Source organism: Taurulus bubalis (genome assembly GCF_910589615.1).
Source record: "Taurulus bubalis genome assembly, chromosome: 9".
NCBI classification, from domain to species: domain Eukaryota; kingdom Metazoa; phylum Chordata; class Actinopteri; order Perciformes; family Cottidae; genus Taurulus; species Taurulus bubalis.
Window position 1 is genome coordinate 27,225,745 of NC_136597.1, and position 20,623 is coordinate 27,246,367.

Sequence of the window (20,623 nt, forward strand, 5' to 3'; positions counted from 1 at the left end):
CATATTCTAGCGTGTTCACTGGTGTGTGTTAACATCAACATCGCTGTGGTTGCACCCTAATTTAATCACAAGTTGTTGTGTCGTCTGTATTTGTTGCAGAGACCGAGCCGCATGAGGACAACGTCTTCCTGTTGTGGTTCCTGTTGTGTCTTCTGAGGCCGTGCAGTTATTCTAACAATGTGGGCTGAGTGTCCAGAGCCAGAGACCCAGAGCTGCACTCAGCAGGTCGCGTGTGCTCAGAGCCACCTGCACACGCTCAGGCTGTTGTGAACATGAACGTGTGGGGGTTTCTTTACAAAAACTAAATGCCTGAGGGTTGGGGTTGCATCATAATTCAAAAGTGCACATTGTTACATTGTTCTATGATAGAAACATAAATATTTTGTAAAGATTGGTGGTGAAACTGCAGGGTGTGGAGTGTAAGCTCGCTCCTGGGTGTCCGTGGCCCGTGACAGTGGAGCCAGTCACCCCGAGGCCCTTCACTAGTGACTTGGCGCTCTGTTGCGTGTCCTCGGCCCCACGCTGCGCTGCTTTCCACACGGGGGCGGGGTGGCGCGCAGCGCATGGAGCGCGCAGCCCCGCGCGCACTGCTCCGTCACCGCTGCTGCTGCTGTCCCGTCTGAGCGCACACAACATGGGGCTGGAGAGGGAGAAGTCGGACACCAGCATCATCATGGACGAGGACGAGTTCAACAGGTCGATAGAGCCGATGCTGAAGAAGAAGAGGAAGGAGGGGAGAAGCGCGTGCGCGGCGGAGCCGGACCGAGATCCTAACGACGTGAACGCGCACTTGAAGGTAAAGCGTGAGCTCCGGCTCTCCGTCTGAAAGTGAAACTACTCCCGGTAGTTGTTGTTGTCAAGTTGGAGCCGCAACGCGAGCGTAGAGTGTTTTTGAAGCGGTTGTTGATGATAAAACTCGCTGTGTCCCCAAACAGGTCGGCTTCGATGACGTCATCGCGGAGCCCGTGTCCGCGCGCAGCTTCGACACGGTGTGGGTCGCGAGCCACGCCGCGTTCGAGCTGGTCAAGTTCTTCCTGTACCGCGCGCTCACCGCGCTGCTGGCCGTGCCCGCGGCCTTCATCCTGGGGCTGCTGTTCGCGCTGCTCAGCTGCATCCACATCTGGTAGGGATGCGCACACATGCACGCGCACACACACACACGCACCGACCTGCAGGTTTCTGTTTCGGTGCCTGTGGCACAGTGCCAAATGTTGTCCATCACAATTAATAATGATGCAAACAGATTTCATATTAGAGGGATGCCATGACGTAAAATGCTCTTTTATGAGTAAAACTAAACACATTCAGTAGATTCAAAGCTCCAATAATCATCATATTGTTGTGATACAAAAGATGCGATGATCTCCAAACAATCACATTTTCCGATATAAAGACTATTTATGAATTATAGTGACTCAACAATCTATTTCAGGACGATAATGTCACTTAAACCCTGTTTTGTGCACGAAAAACACTTTTTTTAAAGTGTGGGAACAGTTTCCCCTCCTGTGCCAGCGCAGACTCGCTCTGGCCCTTTTAGGCAAACACTGAGAAGAAGTTATTTGTACAAGCATAAGTAGTATGACGTCAAAAAAATCTTGTTTTTAAACTTTGATTTGGCCAGCGATGTCATATATATATACATATATATATATCAAGTTAAGCCAGGTGCCTCGTTCCCACCACGACCCAGAGAGTCTGTGCATTAACACTTGATGAAACAACACTTTATGCCCAGAAGTCAGCGCTGTATGGAAAGTTGGGAGGAATGTTGAGCTCCGTGGTCCGGTTAGGGGCCGGGAGGAGCCGCCCTGTGCCGGGGCCGCCCTGCACCCTGTGCCGGGGCCGCCCTGCACCCTGTGCCGGGGCGCTGGCGCTAGCAGCAGCAGACCTGTTTGCAGAGCGGAGCAGGACATTCTTCAGATAGAGAAGTGACCTTTCACCTCTCGGTGAGGTCGCGAGCTCGGGACGGTTCCTTCAAGCCGCCGCAGGTATTCGTCAATAGAAGACGGAGCAGTGGTTAACACACACACACACACACACACACACACACACACACACACACACACACACACACACACACACACACAGCCCTCACACAGAGAGGGGCTGCTTCAAAGGAGGACACAGCTTTCACAACACACCCTTTTTTTATTTCATGTAATGCTTAGGAGGGAACGTCCCGAGCTGCAGGAATGTAACCACAGGATGCAGTTATGTATACGCAAGACATGCATTTAAAGATTAATGTGGAAATGCATACAAAACGTAAATAGCTCTGCTTATGGATCCAAACTGCATCCATCAGCGGCTTCCTTGAGATGAAGGCTGGGCCGGCAGGGCAACAGTTGCTAAGATATGAATCAGTAAATCCGTGAAACTGGATGGAAGTGAAGTCACGGGACGGCACCTCGAGTTCAAGAGGAAAGCTGCTGATGGAGAGGTTGTTGATTGAATTCTCAGGATAAGAGTTCCGCCAGTCTCCAGTCTTTTAGCATGGTATGTTACTGGAAACCCCGGATACGTTCAATGTGGCCCTTCTTAACCCCAACACGCTTAGCCAGTGACGTAGCATATCGAGCGACCGTTATGTTGAAGTCACGTGTTCTAATAACGAGTGTAACGAGCGGGAAAGTCCACTTAGTGTGAAGGTTGTTGGACGAGTCAAAAGACACAAGACTTTCACCCAGGAGACCGCTGTTTGTGTTGTTGTACGCCCAGTTGTTGTACGTTAAAGTTGTTGTACGTCACGTTGTTGTGCGTCACGTTGTTGTATGTCACGTTGTTGTATGTCACGTTGTTGTATGTCACGTTGTTGTGGTCACGTTGTTGTGGTCACGTTGTTGTACGTCACGTTGTTGTATGTCACGTTGTTGTATGTCACGTTGTTGTATGTCACGTTGTTGTATGTCACGTTGTTGTACGTCACGTTGTTGTACGTTAAAGTTGTTGTACGTCACGTTGTTGTGGTCACGTTGTTGTGGTCACGTTGTTGTACGTCACGTTGTTGTACGTCACGTTGTTGTACGTCACGTTGTTGTACGTCACGTTGTTGTACGTCACGTTGTTGTACGTCACGTTGTTGTACGTCACGTTGTTGTACGTTAAAGTTGTTGTACGTTAAAGTTGTTGTACGTCACGTTGTTGTACGTCACGTTGTTGTACGTTAAAGTTGTTGTACGTTAAAGTTGTTGTACGTCACGTTGTTGTGCGTCACGTTGTTGTATGTCACGTTGTTGTGCGTCACGTTGTTTTACGTCACGTTGTTGTGCGTCACGTTGTTGTGCGTCACGTTGTGTACGTCACGTTGTTGTGCGTCACGTTGTTGTGCGTCACGTTGTTGTACGTCACGTTGTTGTGCGTCACGTTGTTGTGCGTCACGTTGTTTTACGTCACGTTGTTGTGCGTCACGTTGTTGTGCGTCACGTTGTTGTGCGTCACGTTGTTGTACGTCACGTTGTTGTGCGTCACGTTGTTGTACATCACGTTGTTGTGCGTCACGTTGTTGTACGTCACGTTGTTGTACGTCACGTTGTTGTACGTCACGTTGTTGTGCGTCACTTTGTTGTGCGTCACGTTGTTTTACGTCACGTTGTTTTACGTCACGTTGTTTTACGTCACGTTGTTTTACGTCACGTTGTTGTACGTCACATTGTTGTACGTCACGTTGTTGTGCGTCACGTTTTATTGTACTTTAAAGTTGTTGTACGTCACGTTGTTGTACGTCACGTTGTTGTACGTCACGTTGTTGTACGTCACGTTGTTGTACGTCACGTTGTTGTACGTCACGTTGTTGTACGTCACGTTGTTGTACGTCCAGTTGTTGTATGCCACGTTGTTGTGTGTCACGTTGTTGTACGTCACGTTGTTGTACGTCACGTTGTTGTACGTCACGTTGTTGTACGTCACGTTGTTGTACGTCCAGTTGTTGTGTGCCACGTTGTTGTGCGTCACGTTGTTGTGGTCACGTTGTTGTACGTCACGTTGTTGTACGTCACGTTGTTGTACGTCACGTTGTTGTACGTCCAGTTGTTGTGCGTCACGTTGTTGTACTTTAAAGTTGTTTTACGTCACGTTGTTGTACGTCCAGTTGTTGTATGCCACGTTGTTGTGCGTCACGTTGTTGTGGTCACGTTGTTGTGGTCACGTTGTTGTACGTCACGTTGTTGTGGTCACGTTGTTGTACGTCACGTTGTCGTACGTCACGTTGTCGTACGTCACGTTGTCGTACGTCCAGTTGTCGTATGTCCAGTTGTCGTACGTCCAGTTGTTGTACGTCCAGTTGTTGTGCGTCACGTTGTTGTACTTTAAAGTTGTTGTATGTTAAAATTGCTGTACGTTAAAATTGTTGTACGTTTAATTTATTTTTCGTTAAAGTTGTTTTGTGTCACATTGTTTCACGTCACGTTTTTGTACATCTTGTTTTTGTACGTTAAAGTTGTTGTACGTTAAAGTTGTTTTACGTCAACTTGTTTTACGTCAAAGTTGCTTAAAAAAGTTCTGGCCACTAGATTATAAAATGTGGAACTTTCTTCACATCTCAATATCCAGAAAACTCAGTTGCATTTGAACCCCTGCAGATAAGAGCTCAGTAGATCAGGCAAAACAATACTGCTTGTATATAAACCTGCAAAGTCCATCTTCAAAAGGTGTAATTAGGAGTGAGGATTCAAAGAAGCAGAAAAGTCCAACTGAATGCATAATTTCTCGCCATCTGTTCTGAAGTGACCTTCCGACCTCGTCCCTCCAGGTTGGTGATGCCGTTGGTCCAGAGCTTCGTGATGCTCGTGCCGTCGGCCCGGGTGGTGTGGAGGAGCCTGACGGACATGTTGGTGACGCCGCTCTGCCTCAGCATGGGAAAGAGCCTGTCCTCCGTCCAGGTGGAGACCACCGAGGACTGAAGCCGACCTCTGCCAAGAAGAGCGGGACAAAGGGAGTGACTGACGCTGGAAGTGGGATACATGAGCTCTTCATAAAGTCAAACGGGAAACCCTGAAGGGTGCCGCACAAAAGTACTTAATAACAATAACTATACATTTATCAGCCCGTGTTGATTGTGGATGTGTTTGCGTTCGGTAAGTGACCTCATACAGCAGCAACCATTACTTAAGGTTACGTGGAATGACAGTTACAGTCCAATAAGGGTCAAACCAACACAAGACCTTCACCCAGGAGACCTGTGTGTCCCGCGTGAAACCAAAAGTAAACACAACTACGCAAGAAAATCCTGTAATCTTATTATTTCCTACAAAAACAAATGTTTTCTTCTCACCTTAACCAAGTAGTTTTGTGGCCAATCGCTTCACAGCGTTAGACACGATGTCATTGTGCATTTCTGCTGATATGAAACGTATTTAACAATGTTTTGGGTTCAGAAACGTATCCTGTTGTGTTGCAGAAACCCACAATATCAACATTTATTTCTGACGACTGGGTTCAAATTATTACAACGAGAAACATAAGAATTAGGCTCGATCAGCATTGAGTGTTAATTTGATCAAGACGTCTTCAAATATGTCAATGATTATGAGGACATTAAAACACAGCCATTAAACGCTGTTAAAACAACAGCTAGCAACCTAGAAATATTAAACGCTGACCTTCAGGGTTTACTAGTCACATCAATACAGGAAAGTAAATGTTCCTGAAACTATTTGTGACTTTATGAAAAGCTCATGCAAAATGGAGTCGTTGTTGTTTGTGACCAAAAGAAGAAAAAATAAATCTCGTGGCCGAGAGCCGTGGGATCAGAAAACATACCGCTGACGTGCTGAGAGATGTAATATTTCTGCTTTTTCATATATTGTATATATTGCAAGTGATTCGGCTCGAGTATTGAACCGAGTCTGAGAGTTCGTATGAATATTAAATGCTAATATGCAGCTTGCACATTTCCAGGCTTACTTTACTCTAATCTGCTGCGATGATGTCACAGATATTGGGCATTTAAACGCGATAAAGTTGTTTTAACGTGTTGGATATTTTTAGAGGGGGGTGGGGGGGGCTTTCTAATTTATTATTTATGCAACAAACAATTCTCACCATTTTCTGCTTTCTGAGGACTTCCACATTTCGTACTGTGCTTGCTTGAAGCTGAGACTCCGGTACATGCACGTTTTTAAATTAGAGGTTGTTGATCGCTACAGCGCCCTAGTCAGCACGCTAGGTTAGCATGCTAGGTTTGCACGCTAGGTTTAACATTTCTACAGCCACAGGGGATTTATTTGTTGTTGTTTTTGTGCAGTGGATTTGATAACAGTTGAGTTTGACATATATAGCCTGCACGGTTCACACTTGCCGTACAAGATGATTGATGATTATAAAGACAGGAAGTGTGATAACTTCGGAGCTGAGAGTTGCTAACGTACTTGTACTGATTTCTCTTTTATGAATGCAAACCCACCTCTGATGAACAAACACACACACAGGAGTGTTTCTGTCATCCTAAATTACTCCTGAGAAACATAAAATAAAGAAAAAGCTAATCGCTAACGTTGTGACACCAGTCGTCAAAAGTTATTTTTTTAAAGCTCCATAGAGCCATAAATGTCTGCTTCATCGCTGCAAAGACGCATTTTTCAGTACGGGGTGTGAACTCATGACTCGAGCCACCGTTGCATGAATGTTCATGACTCAACGCCTCGAGTCGGTTGATGTTATTCCAACGTAAGATTTCAGGAAGTACAAAGTGAAACTACAGACAGAATCTCAGATTGTCCCACAGTGGGCATGAAGCCTGGTACAGTTACAGGATGTAGTTATGCTTCTCATCCATACTTTACAGGCTAAAGGGAGCAAATCAAGCGGGACGATGGCTGTAAAGTAACGTCACACTCAGCCGACGCACGACGTGACGTTTTGGGTTTTTCCAGATGACAAAATGTCAAAAGGCAGCAGTTCGTGCTCGTGTTTGGTTGCGCAATAGTTGCTTTTCCTGCCCTCAGCAATACGACGGAGCTTTAATCAACCGCAGCGTATCCATTAAGGCCAACAAATCCCCATGTGACATGTATCTGTGTGTAAAATGCTTTTATTTGTCTGCATTTCATTTTTCAACTGTTTTGGCTTTGTGGAAGAAACACTTGTTTTGGAGCTTTCGCCTCAAATGTTTTTCCTCGTGACCAAAAATAAAGACGTTTCCCCTCGAGGTCCTTCCTCTGTGTGTGGTTTCTTGGTCCTCTGTCACATGCGGTCGGGATTCAGAATGAGGCCTCGGGAATCACGGTGCCCAGAGTGCAGAAGACACTTTCCTCCACAGAGATGAGCTGTGGGGTCGAGGCTCCAGCGTCTCCGCCTGTCACTCACCAGACTTTGTGTTTTACCACAGCTATCACCGCTGCAATGTCCTTCAGCACTAAATACCTGCTATTATCTGGTGTTCACTTCCGGAAAAGTCTTTTGTTCCCTGACTGGAGCTTCTCCAGCACACACCCTCTTTGTCCTTTTTTTGGCTTTTCTTATTTTAAGGCGAGAGACAACAGGCTAAAACATGCACTGGTACATCTTTATAAAGAAAGAAACACACATCTAAAATACACATTTAGGTGTTTATTTTGTTACGTCGGCTAGTTGCCACTGTAGATTTCTCCTAAATTCCCCAAATGTTACCGTTACATAGTGGAGAAGTTTCATGGTGATATCTATGAGGTCATGTTTTGACCCTATTCAGAATGTGTGTAATGTAACTAAACATCTCTTTAAAGAGGTTTGTTCACAACACATTCATAACCTAATTTATATAACTTCACTCTTTCATTCCTATATATATTCTGAGGGTTTATGCAGAGAGGTTTGTTCACACAACATTCATAAAGTATATACCGTAAAAGTCGGGTTACAAGCAGCTCCTACCTCCGGTCAGTGTCCCTGCTGTAGCAAGTTAGCGCTGCTGCTAGCGCTGCTGCTAGCGCTGCTGCTAGCGCTGCTGCTAGCTCCCCGCTGCTAGTGCTACTGGCCGCGTTCCTTCTGCCCAAGTCGTGTGTCGAGCCGGGGCTGGTCCTGCTTCCTTCGGTGGTGTCGGGGAACTAGCGGAGCGCTAGCAGAAGTTAGCGGGGAACTAGCAGAGCGCTAGCAGGAGCGCTATCTGGCTACAGCGGGGAGCTAACGGGGACACTGACTGAAGGTAGTAGCGGCGTGTAACCCGACTTTTACGGTGCATAGTTGAATCTTGTCTCCTCTACTATACTTGACTCGCTGTTGCCTTTGTTGTCACTATACTCTGATATTCAGGCGCTCCTCTGTCTCGTGTCCACTGAGCTAAACGTAGCACATGCGCTAGCGCCGTCATCTCCTGTGTGTTGGTCAATATGTGCATCTGACTAGAAATCACATGCTGCCTTATGAGCAACCGCCTGCTATCAGTTCCGACTTTGTTTCTGCTGAGTCAGTGAGTTAACTGTATTTACCTGCAGCTAACCACCGTCACAGTTCACCTGTAATGTAACGCATCCAGCCTGAAGCCTCCCACAGACTCTCTGTTATCCTGGACCCATCTGTATGTCAGTAACTCTCCACTTTTATTGCACGTCTCCAACGGTGAACGGAGAATCTGAATAAATGGAGGAAAGGTCTCGACGACGTAAACGGGGGCGGCGATTAAAAACTGCAGAAATGACGAACTCCCACACAGCGTGTGCAGTATGATTATAGAGTATAATACTACCCAGTCGTATGCTATTAATTCATTTGTTTAAGTAAAACACTTGAGTGTTTGACTTGGAGTTCGAGGCCTCGGGAGAAGTCACATGCTGGCGGACACGTCTGTGTCCTGGAGCCTGATATGACGACACGTGGTTCCTTCATCTTCTTGTTGAATCCTTCAGCTGCTTCATTTGGTGTTCCTCAAACAGAGCCTGTCCTCAAACTGCTGACGCGGCACAACATATTGGTTAGAAACAGGTTTTCCTTTTGGTTCTTTTGATCAGAGCCACACCTGAAGCAGAGAAGAGTAACGATGAATGAAGCACCAGGAGACGTCACAAACTGCTTCACTGTAGAGGAGTTATTCACTGCACCCTTTGCTATTTAAATGCTGCATTAAAACCAGCAGAAAGAGAGAGAGAGAGAGAGAGAGAGAGAGAGAGAGAGAGAGAGAGAGAGAGAGAGAGAGAGAGAGAGAGAGAGAGAGAGACTAATTAAGACAATTAGAGTCTTGAAGCCTTTCAGTTTCCTGTCTGGACTTGTAGGAGAAGACGAACACGCACACGTATGTTGGCCAGAGTCGTCCTGTGTGCATGTTCAGGTGACAGTTCAACCCTTGAACTGTCATGAGCAAAAGAGAGGGGAGGCATATTTCATTTTTAATTTATAATTTATTATATCATATTTATAATTTATCTAGAAGACATATCTTATTCTCGATTTATTTTTTATTTATTCATGTAAAAAACATTTTCTTTGACATTTTTTCATTTAATTAGCTTGATTTCTTATTTTTTTCTTATATATATAAATATGTATTATATATAAATATGTATTATATATATATTTATTATATATATATTATAAAATAATAATGTATATTATATATATATATATATATATATATATATAAATAATATAAACATGTATTGTATACGTATATAAATACATTTTATTATAATATATTGAACTGCATATTTGATGGTTTATTAAAGATTTTGAAATATGAGCAGTAATTAAATGACCTTACTGATACTGTGTATAAGGCATTAATAAAGTATTGATGGCCATGTGTCACGTGGTCCAGCTTCCACGTGACCACCAGAGTTGTCAACAAACCAAATAACCTCTGCACGTGCACGTTGCTCTCAAATAATACAAAGCACATTAAAACCCCCAAATCTGTTCCAGCTATGATTATGATGTTCTTCCTGTCCTGAAGAATCTCTCTCAACCAACCAGAACAGCTGAGTTCAAACAGCTGCTGTCATCAAGGTGAGTCCAGAGGAATGTAAACAAACCAGCGTGGTGTCAACAGCTGATCAGAGTCAATGCAGCGCATGGGTTCTCAGAGCTTTACATATTAATATAACTCTGTCAGAGAGTGGATGACAGGCTGGCTTTTATTGTCAGTTTCCTCCTCTGAGTTCCTCATGTGTTCATTCCTCTTCATGCTCCTTCCTCTATTGAATGCTGTCCCTCGGGCGGAGGCTCGGCTCACACACACCTTGTCGTTCCCAATCAACGCCCACATGAGGCTGAACAGAAAGGTGATTATGCTCCAAGCCTCGATCCCCAAATAAAGTCCCTCCACGCCAAGTGTACAGCTACAACTCCTCCAGTGTGCGCATTCCGGGTGTTCTCTCCCGGCTCGGCTCTCAGGTGACGCGCTGTGGGAGATCCGGACACTAAGAACCCGGAGGTTCCCCCTCCGTTAGCAGTCTGGTCACGTCCAGGGAGGCGGGCAGGAGTCTGATGAGCGCACAGGTCCCCCAGAAGAGCGCCGGTCCTCTCACTGCGCCTCCACGCCTCCTCTCGCGCTGATCCGCTCACACGTGAGAGCATGACCGGAGGACTGAAGGACGGAGACACCGAGGAGGTACAGTATGGCTCCCGGGCTCAGCCATGGCTTCAAAGGGAGGGTTCTTTTGGATCTCCATCGAGGAGCTCATGATTCTCCTTCATGAAGGACATTTGGATGTTTTCTGGGGGGTTTTTTCCAAACTCCAGCGGCTCTCCTGTCCTGTCGTGTCCTCTGGCACCTCCCCGTGAGCTCCTCTCCCGCTGCGGGGTGTGAAGGACCGTTGAGATGCTTTAGCACGCGGGTGTGAGATTTAACCTGCTAAAAACCTTCAATAACAACACGACCGAGAATGGCTTTTACGCACCAGCCATGGAGGCGCATGTGCTCGTGCGTAAAAGCGCCGTGGAGAGGAAACACACGACCTGTTTAGTAAGATTTTAGTGAAAAAAAATCATGACCATATTATTAACAGTAAATAATGACGCAATAGACTTAACATGAGAAAGTTAAAGCTGAAAGCTTCATGAGGACAGAGTAGTGTTGGGACAATCTTTTTACGTTTTAAAACAATGGACACGGAAACGTAACGTAGTGTCATGTATGCATAGCAAATATTATTGATATCCTAAACATATCTCCAAACATATTCATGAAATGCTTTTTTTAATGACGTATTTCATGTTTGCAGTATTGTTTTTTACGCATGTCTTATTAAACGTCGCCATGCCCTCAGGACGCGTTGAATGCCGGGACATGGGTTTCCTCTCCGGGTGGTGAGCTCCCCTTGCGGCGGGGTGGAGGGGTGTGGTGCTTCTCTCTTCATTTAAACCCATCCCTGTTTGTGGGACAGGCTGGTAACGCGCAGCTCCAGTCTCTCTCTCTCTCTCTCCCACTCTGAGCGCGCCGCACGCTAGCCTTCATCCTCCTCCTCCTCCTCCTCCTCACTCTCTCCCTTTTCTTTCTGTCTCCTCCGGATCCTTCACAGGAGTTTCTGCATTCGCCGTTCATCCGAAAACAAGGGAACATTTACAAACCCAACAACAAAGACATGGACAACGACAGTATGAACGAGAAGACGATGGAGGACGTCCACACCAAAGAGATCGACCTGGTGAACCGGGACCCGAAGCGCATCAACGACGACGTGGTCAAGGTGAGTGAACCGGAGCTGGGGACGCGTGGTGCGGGTTGACCTGCAGGCAGGGAACGACTCAGCTCCACCAGATTACCTGGTGCAGAGGTTGCGCCTGAAATAACTGAAATAAACTGAGATATATAGGGATCTGTCAGCCTGAAGTTATGTGCGGCTGCGCGCGGCAGATGCGCACGGCAGCGCCACTGCGCACTCCACTGGTTTCCAGCAACTTTCCCCTATTAGGACCAGACTTGGCTCGTGTGTTGTGTGTTAATGCCCGCCGAGGCTCTGGAACGTCCTCCACCAGCAGAGGGAACCTTATGTTTCCCCCACAGCCGCACGCGCCTTTCTGTTGGGGAAGTGGAGTTCTTTCCACAAGAGAGCAGCTTATGGCAGCGTCCAGTGTTTGTTTTGTTTAATGGAGTTTAGCAGAGAGAGAGAGGGAGGGAGAGAGAGGGAGAGAGAGAGAGAGAGAGAGAGAGAGAGAGAGAGAGAGAGAGAGAGAGAGGTGCGCTGGAAGCCACCTGACGCGCGGGGAGCAGCTGCTGCCTCTTTCTCTCTCTCTCTCTCTCTCTCTCTCTCTCTCTCTCTCTCTCTCTCTCTCTCTCTCTCTCTGCGTGGGACAGGACGGGTCATCTCTTTGAAACGCCTGAACTCGGCCTTGTTAAAACAGGGAAACACCCCAAGTAGTAGTCTGTCTGCGGGGGATATCCCTCACCGCTCCCCATCTCTCCTCCCTCCTTTCCTCCCCTCCTCCCTCCCTTCCTCCCTCCATGCCTCTGGCTGCCTCATACAGCAGACGCCATGTGTTGTGTTTTATTGGCTGCCCTCAGACTCCAGATCATCTCTGTCTGTCTGACATTATTCTATTGGTTGATTGGGAAAAGGCTGAGATTCTTATTGGATTAATGTTGGATTATTATAAAAAAAAAACTGTAATGACATTGATTTTCAAATCTCACACGTGAGCCTACAGGTGACGTCATCACGTGCGAAGCTGTTTCACATGAGATATGAAGTATCTCTTCTTATGATGTGAATGTGTCTCTTGTGAAATGTCCGAACACCCCGTGGGCCAACTTCAAAATTCTTTCCCAGGAGAGGAATATGTGGAAAATGTTATATGCATGTTTTTTTTTTAAAGGAAAAGAAGGTATTTAGTGGACTGGGAGTATGAAAAGCAGTGAAAATGCCCCAGAAATATCCTTCTTCCACTTCTGCCACATGAACAGTTTCACCAAAGAGACTCTGCTTCTTCCAGCCTCTCTCTCTCTCTCTCTCTCTCTCTCTCTCTCTCTCTCTCTCTCTCTCTCTCTCTCTCTCTCCCTGGTTCTCCTGCATTGTGACAGTGAGTCAGACTCTCCTTCAGTCTCAGAATAGAAGCAGCTTCAGATCGTCCCGCCTCTTTTAATCAACTCAAACCGCCGGTGAAATAATCCAAAATCACTGTGGAGAGTCTGAGGCTTCAGAGCTTTGACTTTCATGTAAGTTCATACATCTCCTGCAATACAAGGGTCCAGCTGCAGCTACAGAGTAAGAATGTTGATACCATGCATTCTTATAGTGTTGGTTAAGCCACCTGACGGGATGTTAAGCTCCATCTCTACTGTTCGCTCTGTGATCGACTTGTCGGTGTCGAGTATACCGAGCCCTTACAACACAATGCATCATGATGAGAACCCAATGTCATCAAAGGGTCCATCCTGTTCACTTAATGATCACTTTTCATGTTGACACTTTGAGAGCATCACAAAGGAGACTCATCTTAAAACATCACTTCCTGGATATCTGAGTCTCTCTGTGGCCTTTGTAAGGATTCACCACATTGTTCTCTCCAGACAAGTTTTAAATGTTGTATTCAAGCGTTAACAATCTTTTAGTGGAATCCCCAAATACAACCTGAACACGAGCGTCATATATAAAGGTCTACTGTGGCGGCATCTAGTGGTGGGGTTGCAGATTGCGACCACTTAAAAAAGCATGTCGAAATAAAAAACTAATTCTAAGTTTACAAAGACACAACAATTATTTTTCCCCAGGTGATTACACACTAAAGAAAACGTACTTAACCTCCCGTTGTCTTGGGGTCAAAATGACCCATCAACACACACGCATGTGCACTCGCACACGGGTCATTTTGACCCCAAGACAACGGGAGATGATATCACATTCCACTTCAACGAAGAGATGTTCCTTTAAGTAAAGGCTCTGGAAACTGCATCCTCAAGAAATAACCCAAAGGTCACTGAGTCCCTCTGGATCTCAGAGTTAACTGATGCTTGTACTGTGTGTTAGTGTGTGTTACTGTGTGTGTGTTACTGTGTGTTTCTGTGTGTGTGTTACTGTGCAGCCTCACTGAGGTGCTTTGAGGTCATTGAATCGTCTCTGCCAACTGGAAGCGTGTGTTCCGTGTGCCCAATGAAAAGCACACGCAGGGAATCCCTTCCAGCAAACACCCCCTACTCCACACATGCAAACATGCTGTATGTAGACACACACACACACACACACACACACACACACACACACACACACACACACACACACACTGCATTCCTGTAAGAAAAGGAACACAAGCTGCGCTCTTGTTGCCGCTGCAGCTGGCCTCAATCACCTGGCCACATCAAACCAGCTCCATTACTGACATGCATGTGGCACTTCTTCTTCTTCTTCTTCTTCTTCTTCTTCTTCTTCTTCTTCTTCTTCTTCTTCTTCTTCCGTGGAGTTGTGAGAAGTTTGATCAGAGGTCATTCAGGTCAAACGTGACAGGAATGAATCACTCCCCATGATAGTAGTGGTAGATTATGTTGTACTCGACCACCTCGTTCTAGATTGTTATGTACGTTTTGAAGAATTTACAAAAAATGCACTTCATTTGAATATGAATGATATAAAGGAACAGTCCGGTGTCTCCGCTGCCGATCCCCCTGATCTCTCCTGAACCAAACCAAACAGAAGAGTCCTTTAATGAGCTCCTCCTCCTCCTTTGTCTATTCAGGCTCAGGCGGCCTGAAGACAGAGATCTGGAAATAGCTCAGCGCCTTATTTGCTCCGTAATACGGCCGCCTCGCCGTCCGGTCACATGCTGACCCCGAGACTCCTCCGATGGAGGCGTTGACCCAGCGGTGAAAGTACACAGTGTTTGGTGTTTTTAAACTGCAGATGTCTAAATGATTGAATCTCTTGATTCAGAAACTGCACAATTTGGAGGAATAAAGCAGAAGTTGTGGACTTTTGTGGTGTTCTCCCTTTAAAAACACACCTGGGTCAAAGAGTATTGGACAGAAGTCTTCGTATAGCAATGAAAAAAGTCATTTCTGGGTGATACTCTTCACAAAATATAGCCTTTTGAGCGGGAAAAAAACTTAAGCTAACGGTACTTAGCACTTCTCCTTTAAATCCTTGCAAACAGAACCGTATTTAGAAAACTTTTTCTTTTTCAAAAGCATCAACAGCTTGACTTTGAAGGAGCAGAGCTGCGGTGCTGTTGCTGCCGCTCTGCAATCAAATGTCCTGGAAACTGCAGCAGAGTGGGTCCACTTTAAAATGTGTAGCTGTGGAAAAATGTAATGGCCGCCGCGTTGGTTTTGTGGCTGCAGTCAGGTTTATATTATGGGCTGCCGTGAGAGCTGCCAGTCGCTGTGAGAGAGGCTTTATGCTGCCGGGAGTCAAAGAGGTGGACGACTGGCTGAAGCATGTGTGAAGAGCTCCGTCACGAAATAGGAAATCCAGGGTTGAAAAAACAACATATTTACTCTTCCATAATAAACAACCGGATGAAAGAGACTTCATAGTCTGCACGCTTTGAATTCCAGACTTACATAAACCTTTTAGTGAACATTAATGCACTAGTTACCTCTTTTATTCTTCTTTCATTTCTTGAACATTCTTGAAACAATGCATTGTTTTTCCTGCCCTGTCAGATTTATTTGAGAAATGTGGTCAGAAGATCGATGTATAACCTTTAAAAACACACCTATTTTTAGGCCTCTGCTCGGAAATGTTCTACCCAAACTAAAAAGGGCGTATCTCTGTAACCACTAGGGCTATTTGAATAATGTTGGTGTTATAATAAAAGGTACACATGTGAGATGTTGTTCAGATGTGTAAATATCAGTCTATATGTTACTGGTTAAGAGTAAATGAAGATGACACACAGAAAACATGAAAAGGTTTCAGGTCCGCCTATAAAAAAAAATCACTTTCAGGATGATTATTTCTTTGAAATGATGCAGCTGTAAGGTCCAACTCTAACCCAAATCATAGCTCAATATGTGAACATTCTCTAACCCAAATCATACACAATATGTGAACATTCTCTAACCCAAATCATACACAATATGTGAACATTCTCTAACCCAAATCATAGCTTAATATGTGAACATTCTCTAACCCAAATCATAGCTCAATATGTGAACATTCTCTAACCCAAATCATAACTCAATATGTGAACATTCTCTAACCCAAATCATAGCTCAATATGTGAACATTCTCTAACCCAAATCATAACACAATATGTGAACATTCTCTAACCCAAATCATAGCTCAATATGTGAACATTCTCTAACCCAAATCATAACACAATATGTGAACATTCTCTAACCCAAATCATAACACAATATGTGAACATTCTCTAACCCAAATCATAGCTCAATATGTGAACATTCTCTAACCCAAATCATAACACAATATGTGAACATTCTCTAACCCAAATCATAGCTCAATATGTGAACATTCTCTAACCCAAATCATAACTCAATATGTGAACATTCACTAACCCAAACATTAATAGCGCCGATAGTTTTACAGCCTTTACCCATTTAAATGATGATAATTATCTCCATTAAAGCATGAATATATGTCAATAGAGATCTTAATGAACCGATATGGTTATTTTTCTTTGGGAAAAGAAAGTCCATCAGATGCGCTGGTCTGTGTAAGTGGAACGATGTCGTACAAACAGCGGCTCGCATCTCACTTCGGACTTTTTCATTTCACTGTCAAGGGCCCGCTGGATAATGTCGGCCCTCAGGGGCCCAACCAGCCTGTTAGACCAGACACAGGCTGCAAGAGGTCACGGACACTTGCAGGTGCTGTCACATTAACAGCCTGAGAGATGTTGTAAACGGAAAGAGAGGCTCGATGTTCCTGTTCGTCCTGATGGAGGAGAGAAGCTCCGTCATGTAGTTATCCTGCTGATGAACGCTGTTTACTTCACACATACACACACACACACACACACACACACACACACACACACACACACACACACACACACACACACAGACGTCCTGCACAGCGAGTGTTTCCAGCGGCTATAGCTTTGAGGAACTGGATCACGTGGAGCTTTACACCTGCAGACCTCGTGCACAGGTTCACTACTGACTGCCTGGTCCACGTGGCTGCAATTTACCTGGAGAACAACTGAGGGGCTGACCTTTAACCTCTACTTTAGTCTATCTATCTATCTATCTATCTATCTATCTATCTATCATATATATATATATATATATATATATATATATATATATATATATATATATATATCATATATCTATCCATCTATCTATTTGATGTTTTCAAGATGCTCTGTAGACAAAAATACTTTTGCAGAAAGAGAAGCAGATGCCAGAGATGTGTGTGTGTGTGTGTGTGTGTGTGTGTGTGTGTGTGTGTGTGTGTGTGTGTGTGTGTGTGTGTGTGTGTGCGTGTGTTGGTGGTTAGACTGTGTACCAGTCAGAGATGTGAATCCCACCCTCCATCTCAGAAGAGCTGACATGTTATGAGGGAGTGAAGCGGCTTGTTCTTGTGTAAATAACACAGACAGGACGGTAGCGTGTGTGTGTGTGTGTGTGTGTGTGTGTGTGTGTGTGTGTGTGTGTGTGTGTGTGTGTGTGTAACCTGCACCACATCAGGGAGAAAGTATTCAACGAGTCATAATGAAGAGTCTAATGTGAACGCAGTGGTGCTGACTGTCTCTGTATGCATACCTCCGGTTGCAAAAATAAAGATGGTTGTATAGAAGTCTATGCTTCATGTGTTAAAGCTGCATTCTCTCTCCTGACCACAGGGGGCGACTCCTCTGGTTGTATAGAAGTCTATGCTTCATGTGTTAAAGCTGCATTCTCTCTCCTGACCACCAGGGGGTGACTCCTCTGGTTGTATAGAAGTCTATGCTTCATGTGTTAAAGCTGCATTCTCTCTCCTGACCACCAGGGGGTGACTCCTCTGGTTGTATAGAAGTCTATGCTTCATGTGTTAAAGCTGCATTCTCTCTCCTGACCACCAGGGGGCGACTCCTCTGGTTGTATAGAAGTCTATATAAATGACTCTACTTCTCTTGATGTATTCCCTCAGTAAACATTGTAAACATGAGTTTATGTCTCAATCTCTAGTTTCAAGTCTTCTTCAATACAGCATGATGTTCATTTAGTAAATTATGGTCATTTAGAGTCAAACAGACCATAAAGCAGGGGACGCCTTAGGGGCGGGGCTACAAGGTGATTGACAGTTCGCTAAAACAGCATTGTAGCTTTAACCCATGTACAGTGGGTCACATTTTGGTCGCCTAAAAGTGTCTTATTCAGAATGTGGTTGTACTTATATCTCTTCTAGAAAAACAAGATGGCGACGGCCGAAATGCCAAACTCAAAGTTTCAAATTAGAAGTCAGACAGTCGACAGACTTGCTCCAGTTCTTTCTTTGCCAGCCTCTTCTTACTCTTCCTCCTCCTCTTCCTCCCTCCTCAGGTCGACTTCGAGGACGTGATCGCCGAGCCTGCAGGCACCTACAGCTTCGACGGCGTGTGGAAAGCCAGCTTCACCACCTTCACCGTCACCAAGTACTGGTGCTACCGGCTGCTGACGGCGCTGGTCGGCATCCCGCTGGCGCTCATCTGGGGCATCTTCTTCGCCATCCTGTCCTTCCTGCACATCTGGGCCGTGGTGCCGTGCGTGAAGAGCTACCTGATCGAGATCCACTGCGTGAGCCGCGTGTACTCCATCTGCGTGCACACCTTCTGCGACCCGCTGTTCGAGGCCATGGGCAAGTGCCTCAGCAGCATCCGCATCAGCACCTCCAAGGGGGTGTAGCGGCCGCCAAGAAGAAGAAGAGGATTAGCGGAACGAGGGGAGGGAAGAAGGGAGGGCCAGAGCAACACAGAACACGACAGAGAAGAAGAAGAAGAAGAAGAAGAAGAAGAAGAAGAAGAAGAAGAAGAAGAAGAAGAAGAAGAAGAAGAAGAAGAAGAAGAAGAAATAGAATACCGTCAAAGTCGGGTTACAAGCCGCTCCTACCTCCGGTCAGTGTCCCCTCTGTAGCAAGCTAGGAGCCGCGCTAGCTAGCGCTGCTAGCTGCTGCTACTGCCCGCGTCCCCTCTGCCCTAGTCGGGTGTCGAGCCTGGTCCCGCTACCTTAGGTGGTTTTCGGGGAGCTAGCGGAAGTTAACGGAGAGCTAGCGGAAGTTAGCGGGGAAGTGACGGAGCGCTAGCATGAGCCCCAGATGGCTACAGCGGGGAGCTAACGGGGACTCTGACCGAAGGTAGTAGCGGCTCGTAACCCGACTTTTGCGGTTGACCTCTGGGAAACGAGAGGTGAGACTTTTCCAGAGCCGGGCGTGGACACCTGACCCCGCCTTTTTCTCCACCAGGTGTTTTTTTCTTCCTCTCTCCGGTGTTTGCCGTTACCAAACGGGCGGCACAGGAAACCAAAGGGTCGTTCTCCTAGGGGGGTTGTTGTTGTTGTTGTTGTTTTGTTTGTGTTTTCTTTTTTCTCCCTGTTCATTTTTTCTCGAGCATCATTTCAGTTTTTGCCAAACGATGTTAAACTCCTTCCATTCTGTGTGTGGAGAGCTTCATGTGAAGAGGGGATGTCAGGGGGTATCACTGTCTTCTCTCGCGCTTATTCGTGTGTGTGTGTGTGTGTGTGTGTGTGTGTGTGTGTGTGTGTGTGTGTGTGTGTGTGTTTTTGGAGCTGTTTGGCGGGGCGAGGCTTAAGCGGGGGTCAATGAGAATGAGTGAGTGCTGCCAAATTCTATCTGACTCAGCGAAATCCAAACAAGCCAACAAGCCCAACCCCCCCGAGCCCGTGACCTCCAACCCCCCCCCCCCCTGCCCCCCCCGCCCCGCCCCGGCCTCCCAGCATTCGGACACACTGACCCCGCCCTCGTTCCTGCAGCACCTGCGTCGCCTCGCTCGCCGTCCGCCACCGCCTCACTCGCTCTGCTTCCTCCTCCTCCTCATCCTCCTCCTCCTCAAATCTCCCACCACCATCATCCTCGTGTGTGTGACTGAGAATGTTAGCGTTTTGCATTTTATTATTATTTTTTTACAAAAAAAAGTATTCTTTTTGAACTCCAGCGTGAGTTTTCTGACCAGCTTTTGCCTTTTACATTTTTCAGTGAAGCTCTTAAATGCACCATAGTCCCATAGTGAATGCTTTTTTTCATTTTTTATTGTTCCAACACTATGAATATGAAGAACTTTGTATGCCGTTGTTTTAATATCCCGTATGTGCTGTACGGGTGTCGACTCTACAGCCGTGGCCTCATTCCAGTGCACTAACCTCTGGGAAAGTATCGTGAGTCTAATGAAGATCTCCTGTCTGTGGCAGAGGAGACATACAGATAAATACTAGATAAAGATAAATACTACATACAGATATATACTTTGCTCTGCGGTGACGAGTCGTGTGGAGATGCTTCTGACGCGCTGTGGTACCTGCACAGGTTAATGCATTGGAATCAAGATTATGTGAGATGGAATGTGTGATTTTATTTGATTTTTCATGCATTTTATTTGTTGTTATCTGGTCATTATTTTGCATCCCATCCATCCTTTTTTTTTGTTGTTTTTTTTACCCAAAGTAAATTGTGCTGCCCGCTTCCTTGCCTGTGGACACGATGCTGAACGGCGTCACATTGAGTGCTTTTTAGCTCCAAAGGTGAATTTTTTTTATAAGAAAATGTGTTTTTTTGCCCCCTTCCTTGCTTTTACTGTACAATATCACGCTGTGCACATTAAAATTTAATATAATCCAGTGTGCATC

The 20,623-nt window shown here is 45.7% G+C and overlaps 2 protein-coding genes across 2 annotated transcripts; both read left to right on the forward strand.

The window, feature by feature from the left end:
* Positions 1–633: 633 nt before the first annotated feature.
* cav2 (caveolin 2) lies at positions 634–4,957 on the forward strand. Its single transcript, XM_079223635.1, has 3 exons — positions 634–796; positions 936–1,123; positions 4,751–4,957. Exons 1-3 carry the CDS (start codon positions 635–637, stop codon positions 4,899–4,901), a joined length of 501 nt encoding a protein of 166 aa, XP_079079761.1. The 5' UTR covers position 634; the 3' UTR covers positions 4,902–4,957.
* Positions 4,958–10,293: 5,336 nt separating this feature from the next.
* cav1 (caveolin 1) lies at positions 10,294–20,619 on the forward strand. Its single transcript, XM_079223634.1, has 3 exons — positions 10,294–10,519; positions 11,430–11,597; positions 18,329–20,619. The coding sequence occupies exons 1-3, from the start codon at positions 10,484–10,486 to the stop codon at positions 18,668–18,670; spliced, it is 546 nt and encodes a 181-aa protein (XP_079079760.1). The 5' UTR covers positions 10,294–10,483; the 3' UTR covers positions 18,671–20,619.
* Positions 20,620–20,623: the final 4 nt, after the last annotated feature.

Excerpts from the sequence above, each read along its gene's own strand:
- cav1 (XM_079223634.1), top strand. The coding sequence starts at position 10,484 with ATGACCGGAGGACTGAAGGACGGAGACACCGAGGAG. Across the intron at positions 10,520-11,429 it reads AGGACGGAGACACCGAGGAG|GAGTTTCTGCATTCGCCGTT; the intron begins GTACAGTATGGC and ends GATCCTTCACAG. Across the intron at positions 11,598-18,328 it reads TCAACGACGACGTGGTCAAG|GTCGACTTCGAGGACGTGAT; the intron begins GTGAGTGAACCG and ends CTCCCTCCTCAG.
- cav2 (XM_079223635.1), top strand. The coding sequence starts at position 635 with ATGGGGCTGGAGAGGGAGAAGTCGGACACCAGCATCATCATGGACGAG. Across the intron at positions 797-935 it reads ACGTGAACGCGCACTTGAAG|GTCGGCTTCGATGACGTCAT; the intron begins GTAAAGCGTGAG and ends GTCCCCAAACAG. Across the intron at positions 1,124-4,750 it reads CTCAGCTGCATCCACATCTG|GTTGGTGATGCCGTTGGTCC; the intron begins GTAGGGATGCGC and ends TCGTCCCTCCAG.